A 15101-nucleotide genomic window follows, 5' to 3' on the forward strand; every position below is an offset into this window, starting at 1 on the left:
AAAAAAAAATTCAAAAAAATTTCAAATCGAAAATTTCATAAGGGGTACCCCTTGCCATTTTTTTGAGAAATTTTGCAAAAAAAATAAATTTGTTTTATTTTAATGCCAATGGGTTGCAATGGTTTCTTATCACTCAAATAATGTTTTAAATTAAAAAAAATAAGAAATTACAAAAAAAATAAAAAAATTAGAACAATCACAAAATTTACTAAGGGTCATTTTTGCACCAAATTTTGCCTATAACTAGGTCGGTATCCAACGGATCGCCAATCTTTAACCTGCGGTCGATAGATGGCACCAATGGCTACATTTTCTTCTTGGACAGCCATGCCCTCAGATGTCTGTGCCAGAAGTTATTCGAGGAACCAAGTTCCTTACCCTGTTTGAGAAAATGTAAAATTTTCCTCATTTTTGCACCAAATTTTGCCTATAACTAGGTCGGTATCCAACGGATCGCCAATCTTTAACCTGTGGTCGATAGATGGTACCAATGGCTACATTTTCTTCATGGACAGCCATGCCCTCAGATGGCTGTGCCAGAAGTTATTCGAGGAACCAAGTTCCTTACCCTGTTTGAGAAAATGTAAAATTTTCCTCATTTTTGAGCAATGTACCAAAATTTTTAAATGTGATATATTTTGATGGGAATTTGTTGCAATAAGTTTCTTTTCACTTAAATAGTGCTTTAAAGTAAAAAAAGAATAAAAAATCAGAAAAAAAATTTTAAAAAATTTTCTACTCGAAAATTTCATAAGGGGTACCCCTTGCCATTTTTTTGAAAAATTTTGCAAAAAAAATAAATTTGTTTTATTTTAATGCCAATGGGTTGCAATGAGTTTCTTTTCACTCAAATAATGCTTGAAATAAAAAAAAGAGTGAAAAATAATAAAAAAATCAAAAAATTGAAAAAAATATAAAATTTTCCTCATTTTTGCACCAAGTTTTTCCTATAACTCGGTCGGTATCTAACGGATCGCCAATCTTTAACCTGTGGTCGATAGATGGCACCAATGGCTACATTTTCTTCTTGGACGGCCATGTCCTCGGATGTCTGTGCCAGAAGTTATTCGAGGAACCAAGTTCCTTACCCTGTTTGAGAAAATGTAAAATTTTCCTCATTTTTGAGCAATGTAGCAAAAATTTTATATGTGATATATTTTGATGGGAATTTGTTGCAATAAGTTTCTTTTCACTTAAATAGTGCTTTAAAGTAAAAAAAGAATAAAAAATCAGAAAAAAAATTTTAAAAAATTTTCAACTCGAAAATTTCATAAGGGGTACCCCTTGCCATTTTTTTGAGAAATTTGCAAAAAAATTTAAATTGATTTATTTTAATGCCAATTTGTTGCAATGTGCTTCTTTTCACTCAAATAATGCTTTAAATAAAAAAAAAGTGAAAAATAATAAAAAATTCAAAAACTTTAAAAAAAAATATGAAAATTTTCCTCATTTTTGCACCAACTTTTGCCTATAACTCGGTCGGTATCCAACGGATCGCCAATCTTTAACCTGTGGTCGATAGATGGCATCAATGGCTATATTTTCTTCTTGGACGGCCATGCCCTTAGATGTCTGTGTCAGAAGTTATTCGAGGAACCAAGTTCCTTACCCTGTTTGAAAAAACGTAAAATTTTCTTCATTTTTGAGCAATTTAGCAAAATTGAAAAATGTGATATATTTTAATGGGAATTTGTTGCAATTAGGTTCTTTTCACTCAAACAATGCTTTAAATTAACAAAAGAATAAAAAATCGGAAAAAAAATTTCAAAAAAATTTCCACTCGAAAATTTCATAAGGCTTACCCCTTACGTTTTTTTTGAGAAATTTTGCAAAAAAATTAAAATTGATTTATTTTAATGCCAATTGATTGCAATAAGTTTCTTTTCACTCAAAAACTGCTTTAAATAGAAAAAAGAATGAAAAATAATAAAAAATCGTACATTTTCGTTCAACTCACTCTTTTGCAACTCGACTCTCATGCTTTCACTCATCAGTGCAACTACACCTACCCTAGAAACGATAATAAATTAAAATATATCATCAATAAGACGATACGGGTAAACAAACTAAAACGATGTACAAATGAATCACAATAATTAGGATGTTCATACAACTTTCCGATAACAAAAAGGGAAGATTTTGGCCTCTGGCCGTAGGGTTAAGTTGGTATCAATCTGATACGTTGCCATAACGACATGGGGTTAGGTTAGATGAATCCCTCGCGCTATGATACGGTCGCAACATAAGTGCAGACGCACGTTCAATCACAAACAGACACGTGACTGCTGTGTCGGCGGGAAATAAACAGTACATGAAGTATTGCACGGAGCACACGATGGATGAAAGTGATGCTGGAGTTCCGTCCTCTTTCTTACGCCAACGGAAAATCACTTTATTACTCGTCCCTCGTACAAATAAACAAGCCAGTAGCAACAGTTTGGGAGAGTGCGGACGTTTTTTTTGTAGTTGTTGTCAGACAGATTTTATTTATTTTTCCTTCGGGGAGAGGGGATCAAGAACGTGAAGATGAAATCATCATCACCATAGTACGAAATTTTCTGAAAGATATACACTGATTTCGAGCGCATGTTTGTTCCCTCTCGTTTAATGCATTATAGTCTACAGACCTATTTTTTTTATTGCATGAGATGGTTGATAACGCCACCTCAATATGGTTGTAGCTACTGGCAATAACACTAACAGGCAAATATTTATGTGCTAGATTGTGTGATCATTTAATTACAGATGTCTGTCATCTTTTGCTTCAGTAAGGTAGCCGCACAGTTTAAACTGAAACATACATTATTTATTGCACATTAGAGAGTGTCCATTACTGTGAGTTTAAAGTTATTAATACCAACCTTAAGATAAGTTAACAACAAAACATTTTCAACATGTTAGCTACGTTAGCGAATTGGACGTTTAGTGAAATCTCACGGCATTGGGTCCTCAACGACTCTCTAATCTTTCGCACTTGATGACGCAGTTTTACCTGTTGACAAAGAGATAAAAGAGACACAAAATCTTAAGGCAAATCAAATGACTTTACGCTCCACAATATGTCGTCCTACCGGTAATAAGTGTTCCTGGTTGTACCTCCGCTCCTGCCGTACCAATTTTCGTGAACTTGCTGATGTGTTTCACGTAAGCACGCTTGTAGCTTTCGTCCGCCCCTAGTACACCGTCCGTACCGTCGTGACCATCACTGCCGAACGATGATTTCTTACGCGCTCCCGCACCCACGCTGACGACGCGTTCAACCAACGGTATCACGGTGGAAGATACGGGCACCCAGTCTGTTTTGGCGGCGGGGAGGAGTGGGGAGGAAATATAAAGAAAGAAACAAGATGAACGAACAACATGTCTAAGCTTTGTTGAGGATCCATACTCCTACTCAACTACCGCCAAAGGTGAACACTTTTGGAAAGCTGACATATCGTACGATGAGTAATTTCTTTTAAAATGTTTTAAACTTTTTACGAATGAATTTCTATTACTTCTTGGACGATTGATACTCCAACTTTAGACATCACTCCAGACTAATTTCATGTGATACTAATATTATTTAACTTTTGAAGGAAATTACCAAACGATATGACTCATTTTCACAACAACTCGTACCTGGTTCATACTTTTCTCCCTGTACTTTCTTATAATACATGGAAGTAGCTTCGCTAGAGCCTATCAGCAAGGACACTTGCAGGAAACAACTTACGGCAAACATGATCAAGAAATATTTGCACGTGGAAACCGAACCAATAGTTCTGTTTGGTAGCATTTTAAGACGTTTAAGATATTTAGGCCCAGATGCTGAACTGACTTTAAATATACTTGTTTACTAAAACTTCTTCCTTCAGGCACACACAACGCACTTCGTCAGCAGATGTTACGGTCGTGATTGGTATCTTGCAAGAGACACCTGCGTAACTGACACCGTACAAACTTCGCGAACAATTCAAAGCCCAGGGAGAAAACCCAAACTCTCACTTCTTTACGCACAGATGCAACCAAAGCCACTGACACCTAGTGGCGCGATGACTTGCGTTGCCTGTTGTGCTGTTGTGGTTTGAAAATACGCTTGTGCGTGAAATTTGTGCGGATGCTTCGTGTCTGGTGTACTGGTGTATATACACTTTCCGATTGAATAATAATAGGTAACACAAAAAAAAACACTCACCGATGAACGTGAACGGGCTGGACAGGCCGTGACGAATGACGTCAGATTCGCATAAAGGAATGATATTCACGACGGTAATATATTGCGTTTGTGTTTGATGAATGGTACGTCGTCAATAAAGCAGTACAATAACTATAAAGCAGTAGGAAAGATGATTGTAAAAAGTTATGATTCATGTTTGTATTCAAACGAATGAAACTTCCTGAAATGCTTCGGAATAAGTACAACTTTGAAATCTTTAACAACCTAACAGAATTTATTACCCATTTTTTTTCATTGCGAAAGAACTCTTTTTTTTAATTTGAATATTCAATTATTGTGATCTTAACACTACTTCCATTATACTAATTAGAACAAAATACTGAGACACTAAGACCTTATATTTATTGTACGGTGGATCCTACATACAACACTGTTAGCCTTACTCCAATTCAAATGAGCATTAACAAAAGTCTTGAATTTTCTTTTTGAATTTTTGGAACATAATTTGACAGATTGGATCAACCGAAAGCATGCTATGGAACAATTACTATTTTACTATTTTTTGTTTAGTACAACTTTCACTTTATTATTTGAAATTTTTTCTGACAAAGGCGTTAATTATTTAAATATAAACGAAAAGAGGCGTTAAATTTACAATTATTGCTCTACAATGTAAGATTGTGGCAAATTTAGGAAAAATGCATTATACTTCATTGCCCTTTATAGCTTTACAATGTATACATGATGCACATCCACAGGGGCTGTATGTGATAAACGGCGCAGGTGCCACACGACAAGACCGGGTATCAAATTCCATCCAGACTGTCCCCGCTTACAAGGAGTGACTCTCCGACTACGTGGTAAATAAACCTTGTAACCCAGAATTTCAAAGATTTATGTATCATTGAAGAAACACTTTCCAAAACAAACGGTTACGGTTACTGGAAATCACATCAAATTCAAAATTGACAGTTTGGGCGCGGATTTGCAAAAACGTCAAAACAGACAGTATGAGGCAACCTGCGCTGCGAGCACGTTGAGTGCAAAAGGCATCAATTGTTTGTGACGCTCCGTGAAGGTAACAAGGAGGAGTGAAGTGTGGTCAGTTCAGTGTACGATTTCAGCTAACATTTCAGCCATTTCAATTTAGCTACCGAACCCTGCCGACTGATAAAGTATTCTGTAGTCCCATTTGCGTGACTGGCTGCGTTGTACGTGCGTAGGAATGGCTTGAAAGTGCGAGTGCGATTACGTATAGCAGCATTGTTCAGTTTTCCGCTTCTATAAACGACACTGTCAGCAACAAAAGTCACCACAGGTTTTCCACCCAGTGACTCAACTATCAAACACATCTAGGCGCCTAATTCTGCAGGACGAACGCGTCAACAAGTCTAGCCCGTCTAGCTGCAATCGGTTTACCCGACACACGATTAGGCTTCAGCTTTGTTTTGGGGGTGGGGGTCCACCCATTTGTTTGAACACCACTCCTCAATTTTGTGCGCACAACACACATGCTCTACTTTTGTTTCAGAGGAACATTTTCTTTCCCCCCTCGCACATTAGTTGTACACGTTGGTTTACGGATATTCATCACAGCATCATGTACTTATCGATCGTATCTTTACTTTAGGCCCCAGATGTACCGTGTACCGAACTGTGGCTACCGATCTATGTACCATTTGTACCGACCGAGACAGCCGTCTGCGAACCAAAGCTAATAATCAAGCACCGAAGAAAATATGACAGTTCTTGCTTGCACTGGTTCAACAAACAAACAAATCTCAACTGGTCGGCTGACTGCCGATAATGTGAGCAACAGAAGCGGCAGCGTACAGACAGTTGTGAAATATCTGTGGACCGAATACCGAACGCAAATGCTGTAACTTGCCACCCAGCAACAACAACAAAAAGCAAACAAACACTACGAATCTAAACCCAAACTGCCTGCAATGCTGTACTGTGACCGAAATTAAGGCTGGGTATTCCTAAACCACGGTTGAAAACTATCGAATTATTAGCGGCCCAGCTTGAAGCGCACGAAACCAACTTAAATACTAATCTCGAACACCGAAAAATCTCAACCCACTTACGACCGGCTAGAAAGACACTTTCGATGAGTTAGTTTTGATCGGTCATTTTTGTGGTGGCGCAACTGGTAAAGCGTCGAGAAACGAAAACAAAAAATAAATATTGCTCGTCACTGCACTGTCGGCCACTTTATTCAACCGGGATTTTCATCAGCTTCTTTACTATCGTGCGTTTTGTTATAGTCATCAGTGGATACAATGGAAAATGAATCATTACCCATTCTGCTTATAACCGCTAACGTGGGAAGCGTGTTTGAAGATGTAAGTAATATCCGACATTTGTTCACAACAAAGCGCCTGATTACTAACCTTACATTTAAAAATAACGAAAATAAAAATCTATTTTTGTTGCAAACATATAGTTACAAGCTTCATACACTTTCTACAGATGAAAACATTTATTTATTCTATATTTATCTTACTCTATTTTGTTAATCCCATCATAAACAGCCCTCAAACCTGCTGCACATTTGGATCAAAGAGTTTCTGGAACATATTGCTGCACGGCAGCCAGCCTTTATCGCACTCCATCTGCAGGAGGTAGGTGGTAAAACGTACGAAAAATCCATGGAATATGTGCAGGAGTTCATCAAACAGCTGTGCGAATCGGATGAGCTGCGTGACTACAATCGCATTCGGGTCTATTTGGATGAAGACTACAACTCGGCGGAACATTTTACGGTATGTTAGATTTGGTGTTTAGAAATATTGTTAATAGCTTTATTTTACATATTTTAATTGAAAAATTGCAACTAGCAAGCAAGGTTACGGTGCCAGGTTACGGTGTAGCGCCACCGTCACGTTTCTCCGGAAGCGCTTAACTGAAACCCAATCAGTGCAAAATAAAATATGACTTCTTGGTCCGTTAAATTTCTGTCTGCGGCAACAACTGTTGGTTGTTGGTGCAAAGCAGCTTAAAACAAGCTGCACACTGGAAGACAAACCAAATCTGTTTCGCGTTACATTTTGTGTAGCATATTTCTTACGCATATACGCTTCAAATCCGACCCTACGAGCGACCTGACCTGAATTGTTGCGTTGTTTCCGCTAGCGCGCTACGCTGCGTCCTAACGAAGCCCTACATATGAATGGCAATCGATGTAGCGAGAAGATTGTATATTTTTAGATATCTTACACGAACAAAAGTTCAACAGGCGGAAGGAAATGAAGTGTAAGTAAATGGGAGCGAGCACAAAACAAAAACAAAAATCTGTGGTAGGCGCCAAACTTCGTTACACTAAAAGGCAATATAGACAATATCCTCCAGGAATAGGTTTATCGATTTTTGGGTGACAAATTTGTTCACTTTATTGGGATGGTTTTGAGTAGGTCGTAAATTGCGATTATAAATAAAGAGATAAAATATTTTTTTTAACTAAGTTGTACTTCTAATTCAATTGATTCTTCCTCATTTCTATTTATTCTTGTTGTTTCTTTCCGTAATAGGCCCTCGGTAATTTATACTTCGTCCAGAGCACGGTCAACCACGTGTTGATGTGGAACTTTCTTACACACGAGTGGGATTCCGTCGAGGGCAAAAGTATACATACGGGAAGTATCGAAACAGTCGCTACCAAAGAAAAGGCAAAATTTCCTCAACAATTCTTTCCCGAGGTTGGTACAATTTCGGACCGTGTACGGTAACTGTTGGACGCTTCTAACCACCTTCTCGTGTTACGCTTTGTAGTGCAAATGGTCTCGGAAAGGATTTCTGCGTACCCGTTGGTTCCTAAATGGTACCGTTTTTGATTTAGTTAACATTCATCTGTTTCACGATGCATCCAACCTAGAAGCGTGTGAAGAATATCCATCCGTGTACTGTAAAAGCAGACGCCGCGCACTCGTACATACACTGGAACGGTAAGAAGCTGGCAGGAAGGATACATTGCGGTATGCGTAATAAACAAATTTTCCCATTTGTTTTCCTTTTTCTTGTTGTAGATTTCATAAAGATACAGTTAACCGACCAGTGCCATACTTTGTCTTTGGTGATTTTAACTTCCGTTGCGATACGGAAGGTGTTATCAAGGTATATAGATGTTTCCACCCAACTGCATGCTCACGTTGCTAATAAGTACTTTCGCCAACAGAAACTTACCGAAGATCTCACAATGCATCGGGTTCAGAATACGAAAAACGACAGTACAAAAGTTCAATATCGGGATGCTACCGGCACGAACGTGCTAACCGTGGGGAAAAAGGAGTTTTTCCACTGCGACCAAAGCACGTTTAAAGAAAACTGGGTAATTATAGGTGAGGTTGAGTTGAGGTGCCAGAAGAAAAAATACATTTTTTTTGTTTGCCTTTCATCCATTAAAGCTTCGTCAGTTCGATCGGGAGCTTGAATCGCTTCGCAGCATACTGTACGAGTTTCCCATCACCTTCCCACCGTCGTACCCGTACGAGGAGGACCCGTTCCAGCCGGGTGCGTACATGGCGACACGGTGTCCCGCCTGGTGCGATCGAATACTGGTAAGCCCTGCGGCCCGGAAACTTATCTGCGACGACGTGCCGGACGATGGAGGGGAAGATTGCAAACAGAGCGATGAGCCTGCCAACCTCGCTAGCGATCATCCCACCGTAAGCTATGGTATTATCGGTGCAAATGTCTGCATGGGAGATCATAAGGTGTGTATAGGTAGAACAAATTGCGGTGGTTTCGCCGTTTTTAATTATTTTATTATTAATTGTTGTATTAATTCTTTTCTTTTTACATCCTGCGACAACAGCCGGTTTATCTCAGCATTAGAATCAAGACGAGTCAAGGTATTGTAGATAACTGCTCCTGTGATACGCATGTGCCTAGAAAACTGCGTGTTGAACACCCTATTTATAATAACAGTGCAAGTATGGATAGTAGTAGTAATAACAACACTATCGTAGTAAGTCTTAGTAGTTATGGTAGTAATGGTGGCAATGCAGCCGTGTTGCGTACATTGTCACCGAAGGCGGAACGTATCCGTCAGCTGGCTTCCACTGCAGCCCAGTGTAGCGCTAGTGATAAAAGCACTAGCGCCGCCACCATCATTCCGTTTGACGCGTCGCTCGATGTTGATAGTTTTGCCTACCATCAGCTTCACTACCCGTCCGCTTGTACCGACTGTGTAGCACGCATCGAACGGTGCTACGAGCAAAATCTCATCGGGCTTGACCCGATCGTACCGGTTGCTGGCCCAACGAACCAGCAGCATTACATGCACGATGAGCAAACGGTAGAGCCCAATCAGCCGGCACCACTCGAATTACTGTCGCAAGCATGCTTTAGGTATCAGCATCCACTGGTAAGCATTAACGTGTTCGATACGGACAGCAATCTTAACGTATGCATGTGCGCACTCTACTGTAACAATGCAAATGACGCAAAGGCACTGAACGCTGCGGGCGTGAAACATTCGCGTACGCACGAGCAGGCGAACGTTGGTGCGCACGTCGATGAGATCGGTACCGCTGTATCAGCAACGATCTGCCCGAACTGCCGTAATATGATAAAACACCAACCGATCGAACACCGCAAAACGCTTATCTCGCGCCGGATGATGCTTGCCAACGATGTGATTGTGAATCGCATTGACACACACTACCTAAACACGTACACGATGTCGCAGGCCAGCAATGGTACCGGCCAGCTACATGGATTTGAACCGTACACGCCAGAAAGTGCCGAATCCCACTCACCCTTACCGGAGTCGAGCGATAGCAGCAAAGCATCGCAAAGTACAAGCCATAACGATGCAAACGATGATACAACGCGGGCAAGCGGGAAAAGTACGGTGGAGAAATCCCTACACGCTACGGATGATGAATTTCAACCGCTTCTCGCGCCGACCGATCCCGAACGTGGATCGAATGAACGCATCCAAGGCGATATGTCGCACGGGTTGAAATCGGAAACCGTTTGCCCAAATGCAGCCCAGAATGTGCAAACAGCTCCAGCTAACGATACGAATCGAGCTACAAACGTTCGATTGCCGACCGGTCACGACAGTAGCTTTGGTGGTGTATCACCGCGACAGCTAAAGTCTCGCCTGGAAAAGCTCAAACGGCTTGCGGACGAACGGCGCAAACAGTACGGTGAATGGACGCGCAGTTTCTCCCAGTCCGATACAACCAAGCAAACGCACACAAAGTGTTCGATCATGCCAATTAGTGACGGTGGTAATGATGCGGCTTACACCTCAACCCTGTCTGCTACCGATCGGCCATTGATAGGCAGTGTTTCCGACACATCCGACAGCACAGCGTCAGCGGCTCTGCTACCGGGGATACGTCCATCAACTACTAATAGCAATCATTTTAACAGTCACTATCCCAACGAACAGTCACAACCGATGGTTCATGCACCGGTAAACGTAACAAGTTCGATCGGAATACGTAGAGACTCCGTTATAGTGAACTGTTGTCGCGGCTTGTGTACTATACTATAGATTAAGCGGCATTCAGGGACGGCCCGGGTGGTGTATGTGATAAACGGCGCCGGTCCACACGGGCAGGACCGCGGATCTAATCCCATCCGGACCGTCCCCCTCCGTTGCAAGGACTTACTATCCGACTAAGCGGTAAAAATGGCTGGCGTGACCTTAGAGGTCGTTCAAGCCAACAAGAGAGAGAGAGAACGACGATGCTGATAAAATTTATGTTGGTTTTTTTCTACTTAACCGACCGTTGCCCAAATATGTCGTCGTATGGTTACTAGCAACATACTACCGAAACAAACTTAGACATCTGGATGTCTTCTTTACTTCCTGGGACTTCTATTTTTCAATTTGCACAAGCGAGCAAGGGTGTGTGGTTGTGAAGCTGCTTCAATTAACGTACTAACAAGTTGAAGTTGAGCAAGTTTCTTACAATCGAAGCAACTAAATCTTGTTTTTCCTACGTATAATCATCACACTAATCATCTACCTCTTATACTGCACTTAATCGGGCTCCAATTTAAACGCGAACTTTAACGCTGAAGACGATACGAAGGCGGAGCGGAATCTGTACATTAGTATTAAAAAAAGGGCTTTGGCTGCACCACTCGTTCGTTTTTTTATTATTGTTTACTATTCCAGTGACAGTAATAGTACAATTACACCACTATATAACTACTACAGCTACTAACGCTAACTACTAATGTTAACACTACTACCCTACTTTTCACCCCTTCCGATGCGTGTTGTAGTTAGCTCCCGTAGATGCGCCAAATTCCAAGTAGATACTTAACCACAATTTCACTTATGTTGTTTTCTAACATTTTTTCATTAACATTATTGCTATTATTTAAAAACAAAAATATTATTTATAACACTATTACCGTCAAGATGGAGTCATGTATGTGATATCTCTTTTTTATGTAGTGACTTTTGGTTATTGCTTCCATTATATTTACTACTACTACTATTACTACTACTACCCGTCGCCTAACATTAGTGTGCGCGGTATCAATCGAACAACGTATTAAAAAAAACTCCAAGATTTGCTCGTATTCACAGATGTCGTTACACAATGTCTGACATTCGTATTTTAGTACCCAACAATCTAGTGACGGCACTGTGCTATAAAGCAGATGTGCTGTGCAGTTCTTTGTTATACAGTGAAACGCCGATTATCCGGTTGCCTTTAATTTAAAGTTTCAAATTTGATTTGACATAATTAAAAAATGATTTTTAAGGGTTCAATAGTGAATGAGGGAATTGAATTCAATTTTGATTCAAAGTTTTAGCTTTCGTTATATTAAATTACTTATATTATACACTTATATTTATCAACAAAAGAATATTATCGATGTGTTATACTTATTCGATTAGTACGGATAGTCGGCATTCCATTGTATTTGCATTTGATTTAGTTTATTTCCTGGACGATTAATTGTGAAAATTCAAAACCCAAAACAATCAATCGCCAACAATTCTCATACACCGGCACTAAAATACGTCCGTCAAACTTAAAATACCTATTTTTTAACGTCACAATGCATTATAAGCAATGTTTTTCCCCTTGTATCATGCCGGGGAAAAGGTAAAACGCGTGTTCACGTCATTAACGTTAAGGTTTTTAAAATAGCGTAAAAGTTTTAGTTTTGTCCAGTTGATTTCCTTCCCGCACAGCGGATGTAAAGGGAACGTATAACAGTGACCAAAATTTGCACTTAATGGACCAAAAATGTCCACAGTACTTAGCTGCGAAGGTGTAACCAATTATACTTACTAATCGTGATTAATATCTGGTTGTGCACGCCATCTGTTTCTACTAAACATCCACGGATTTGTTTCCTTACTTTCCTAGAAGGTTCACATGAAAAAAACCCCCCCATCACCATCCCCCTTGGGGATGGGCCATGATTTATTTATTTCACATAGAAGTGGGAAAGGGCGGGAGTGTTGGGGTTTGAAGAAGATGAGGAGAAGGCGAAAAGGGTTCGTCAGATCCTTTTCATACATTCGTTTTTTAAAATCGTTTATTTTATAGCAACTGGAGACAGTATCATCTTCGGTGATATAAGAATCTGTAGCCAACCCCCATTTAGCAGAAGGCTCGAAATGATTAGTTTATTGCAAATAGTTCGATCGTATGACTGCTGCGTAAATGGACCGGAGAAAGCAACCAGTTTTATTGAACTTGGTTGTATAAGATCAGTCAGTAGTTCAAATAGATAATATGTGTTTTTTATTAAACTGTCAGCAAGATCAGTCAGTAGGTGACAGTTCAGTCAGTGTAGTAGCTCTTAGTATAGAAACCTTAGATCACGATCAGTGAATAGATCAATTCAATAAGTCATTACGAGTAAGTAAGGACATATGAAATACATTGCCAAAACCATATTATCATGTTTTTATTATTTTTTTAGTTTCTTTTCCTTTCAAAAACCATTTCGTTATTATCCGTCCTGTCACCTGTATGTGTGTATGTCTTGTCCTTGCAGTTCCCGATTGTTCGTATTGTTTTTCTTTCTTTCAATTAGTAGAACTTCACCCGTTTTGCGTTTGAAATTGTTCGTGATATGCTTTCGTCTTATATTACCTGCTTGCGTTTGAACTCCACACATCGTACGTTTGATAATGCACACACACACATACACACACATTATACATTGTCCAGTTGCATCAGTTCTGCTTGAGCTTGACCAAAGCTTATCAACCAAATTACTCTCATCACACGGTCAACACACACATAATGATGTTTTGTATTCTATGCAATCTATTCTATTCAAAAAAAACCACGCACAGCAAACGGCCAGCTTGCACTAGGACCGGACGGGAAGGTGGGCGAGCTAACTGCGCAAGAATTTCTCGACCGTCTGCAGGAGTATACCGATCTCAACACGCGCATCCACGACCAACAGCAGGAGCAGTTGGACACCTCAAACCTAACGATCTTACATTCGCAGTACGTTAAGATAACACCAATCGAACCGGACGGGCAGCAGAGCGCCGGAAACGAACGGGTTCCGGCGGACAGTACCGAAGACGTCACCGCCTGTCACGGTGAAGCTTCCGGTTCATGCTGTGCGCTAATTTTTCGTGAAACTACCGTCTGAAGGTGTCACTGAGCGACACCCGGTGCAGATTAGTTGTGGTGATTGAAGTTGTTGAATTTGTTTGCCATTTTATTGCCAGAGTCTTTCCATACAGTAGTACGTGTTTCAGGGCTGTGTTTTGTACGATGCTGTGGACGAGGTATACAGCAAAACCGATCAAACTTGTTCTATTTCCTGTATTAGTTCCTTTTTTTTTGCAAAGTTTTATGTACTTACCTCAACATCGATCCTCATGTGAGTAATTTAGCTAAACTTACGTATTACTTATCTCAGCAATATTGGAGTTATATTTAGTAGAGCGTTTATTTTCATATTATGGCAAATGCTATGAGTTGTTATTGATGATGAACTTAATTATATACCGTGTGTTGCAAACGCCAACACACAGCCAAGGGATCCTTCTGCCGATACCATGACACCGTTCGGGAATCGATCAACGACGTCCGAACTAGCGCCCCCTACCGGTGGTTAGCGTGACTCGTCCCAGATCTCGGACGAGCCCACCATGACAAAGTCACACTATGCTTATAAGTATCGGTTACGCTTCCAAAAACTACATGTAAGATTGCGTTTATACTACCCGAGTAGTGGTGAACTTCACCATCTGTAATCACTAAAGAAAATACTACGCCATATGTATAATCCTATCGAAAATGCAGTGCTTACTTGACGGGTTTTTAGGAGCAAAAGATGTCGTCCCAACGTCAATAGGAACAATCAGTACTAGTGTGAAGCTTTTAGTTGGAGTGCGACTGTTGTACGGCTCCGTTTCTAAGGTATCCTGTGTGTACTGGAATACTGGAATCGACCCAAACTTATCGGCGTAAATGTTACTTACTTCCTCCATTTGTGGATTATATTGGTAGAGACGGTAGAGTGCTTTTTGAGCATAGATGATACTTTTTTTTCGAAATAGTAAACCATAGTAAGGTCGTTGTTTTCGTGCGTATGTGTATGGATGGTAACGGTAAAGGATGTGTGTGAAATTTTCTAGTCAAAAACAATCCAGTAGCCGGTAATACTATGTGTTTTTTGCTGCAGTACTTAATTAGCAGCAAAAGCAAAAAAACCAAAATGAGTGGCGTAACAAGTCTGAGGATTGTGCGGGGGGAGGTTAGGTAAAAATTGGTAAGCGGAAATTTATCAATTAACACAACCAAAACACAGGGATATATTGCGATTAAGCGTTTGTTGAAATCGTGTTCGTGACGGAAGGATGTGTTGTATTCGACATGTTTGATGGTATTAGTTGTGTGACGGCAGCGCATCCAGACGCTTTTAGAAGGTAGCCATATTTGGAAGCCATATTTCCTCAGACCAACGTTGTGGATTTCTC

General features: G+C 40.2%; 2 protein-coding genes across 7 annotated transcripts; one reads left to right on the forward strand and one right to left on the reverse strand.

Moving 5' to 3' along the window:
* Positions 1-1992: 1992 nt before the first annotated feature.
* LOC125763138 (uncharacterized) lies at positions 1993-4146 on the reverse strand. 2 transcript variants are annotated; one of them, XR_007418301.1, is made up of 4 exons: positions 3622-4146; positions 3072-3296; positions 2862-2992; positions 1993-2790 (listed from the first exon to the last, which is right to left on the reverse strand). XR_007418301.1 is itself a non-coding variant. In XM_049425985.1 (3 exons), exons 1-3 carry the CDS (start codon positions 3776-3778, stop codon positions 2961-2963), a joined length of 414 nt encoding a protein of 137 aa, XP_049281942.1. In that variant the 5' UTR covers positions 3779-4146; the 3' UTR covers positions 2859-2960. The 2 variants fall into 2 exon arrangements, 1 of the variants encoding a protein (XP_049281942.1); XM_049425985.1 differs by lacking the exon at positions 1993-2790 and having other exon boundaries at positions 2859-2992.
* A 1015-nt stretch (positions 4147-5161) lies between these two features.
* LOC125762594 (uncharacterized) lies at positions 5162-13049 on the forward strand. 5 transcript variants are annotated; one of them, XM_049424872.1, is made up of 9 exons: positions 5162-5260; positions 5790-6507; positions 6697-6927; positions 7693-7860; positions 7934-8106; positions 8188-8275; positions 8337-8489; positions 8566-8874; positions 8976-13049. In XM_049424872.1, exons 2-9 carry the CDS (start codon positions 6445-6447, stop codon positions 10668-10670), a joined length of 2880 nt encoding a protein of 959 aa, XP_049280829.1. In that variant the 5' UTR covers positions 5162-5260; positions 5790-6444; the 3' UTR covers positions 10671-13049. The 5 variants fall into 5 exon arrangements, with proteins under 5 accessions (XP_049280829.1, XP_049280858.1, XP_049280847.1 ...); XM_049424901.1 differs by having other exon boundaries at positions 5168-5237; XM_049424890.1 differs by having other exon boundaries at positions 5209-5271.
* The last annotated feature ends 2052 nt before the right edge of the window (positions 13050-15101 follow it).

The sequence above is a fragment of the Anopheles funestus genome, chromosome X, assembly GCF_943734845.2.
Source record: "Anopheles funestus chromosome X, idAnoFuneDA-416_04, whole genome shotgun sequence".
Lineage (NCBI taxonomy): Eukaryota > Metazoa > Arthropoda > Insecta > Diptera > Culicidae > Anopheles > Anopheles funestus.

Coding starts and splice junctions, on each gene's coding strand:
- LOC125762594 (XM_049424872.1), top strand. CDS start 6,445: ATGGAAAATGAATCATTACCCATTCTGCTTATAACCGCTAACGTGGGA. Junction 6,928..7,692: donor ACTCGGCGGAACATTTTACG/GTATGTTAGATT, acceptor TTTCCGTAATAG/GCCCTCGGTAATTTATACTT. Junction 7,861..7,933: donor CTCAACAATTCTTTCCCGAG/GTTGGTACAATT, acceptor TACGCTTTGTAG/TGCAAATGGTCTCGGAAAGG.
- LOC125763138 (XM_049425985.1), bottom strand. CDS start 3,778: ATGCTACCAAACAGAACTATTGGTTCGGTTTCCACGTGCAAATATTTC. Junction 3,297..3,621: donor GGGAGAAAAGTATGAACCAG/GTACGAGTTGTT, acceptor CCGCCAAAACAG/ACTGGGTGCCCGTATCTTCC. Junction 2,993..3,071: donor ACCAGGAACACTTATTACCG/GTAGGACGACAT, acceptor CTTTGTCAACAG/GTAAAACTGCGTCATCAAGT.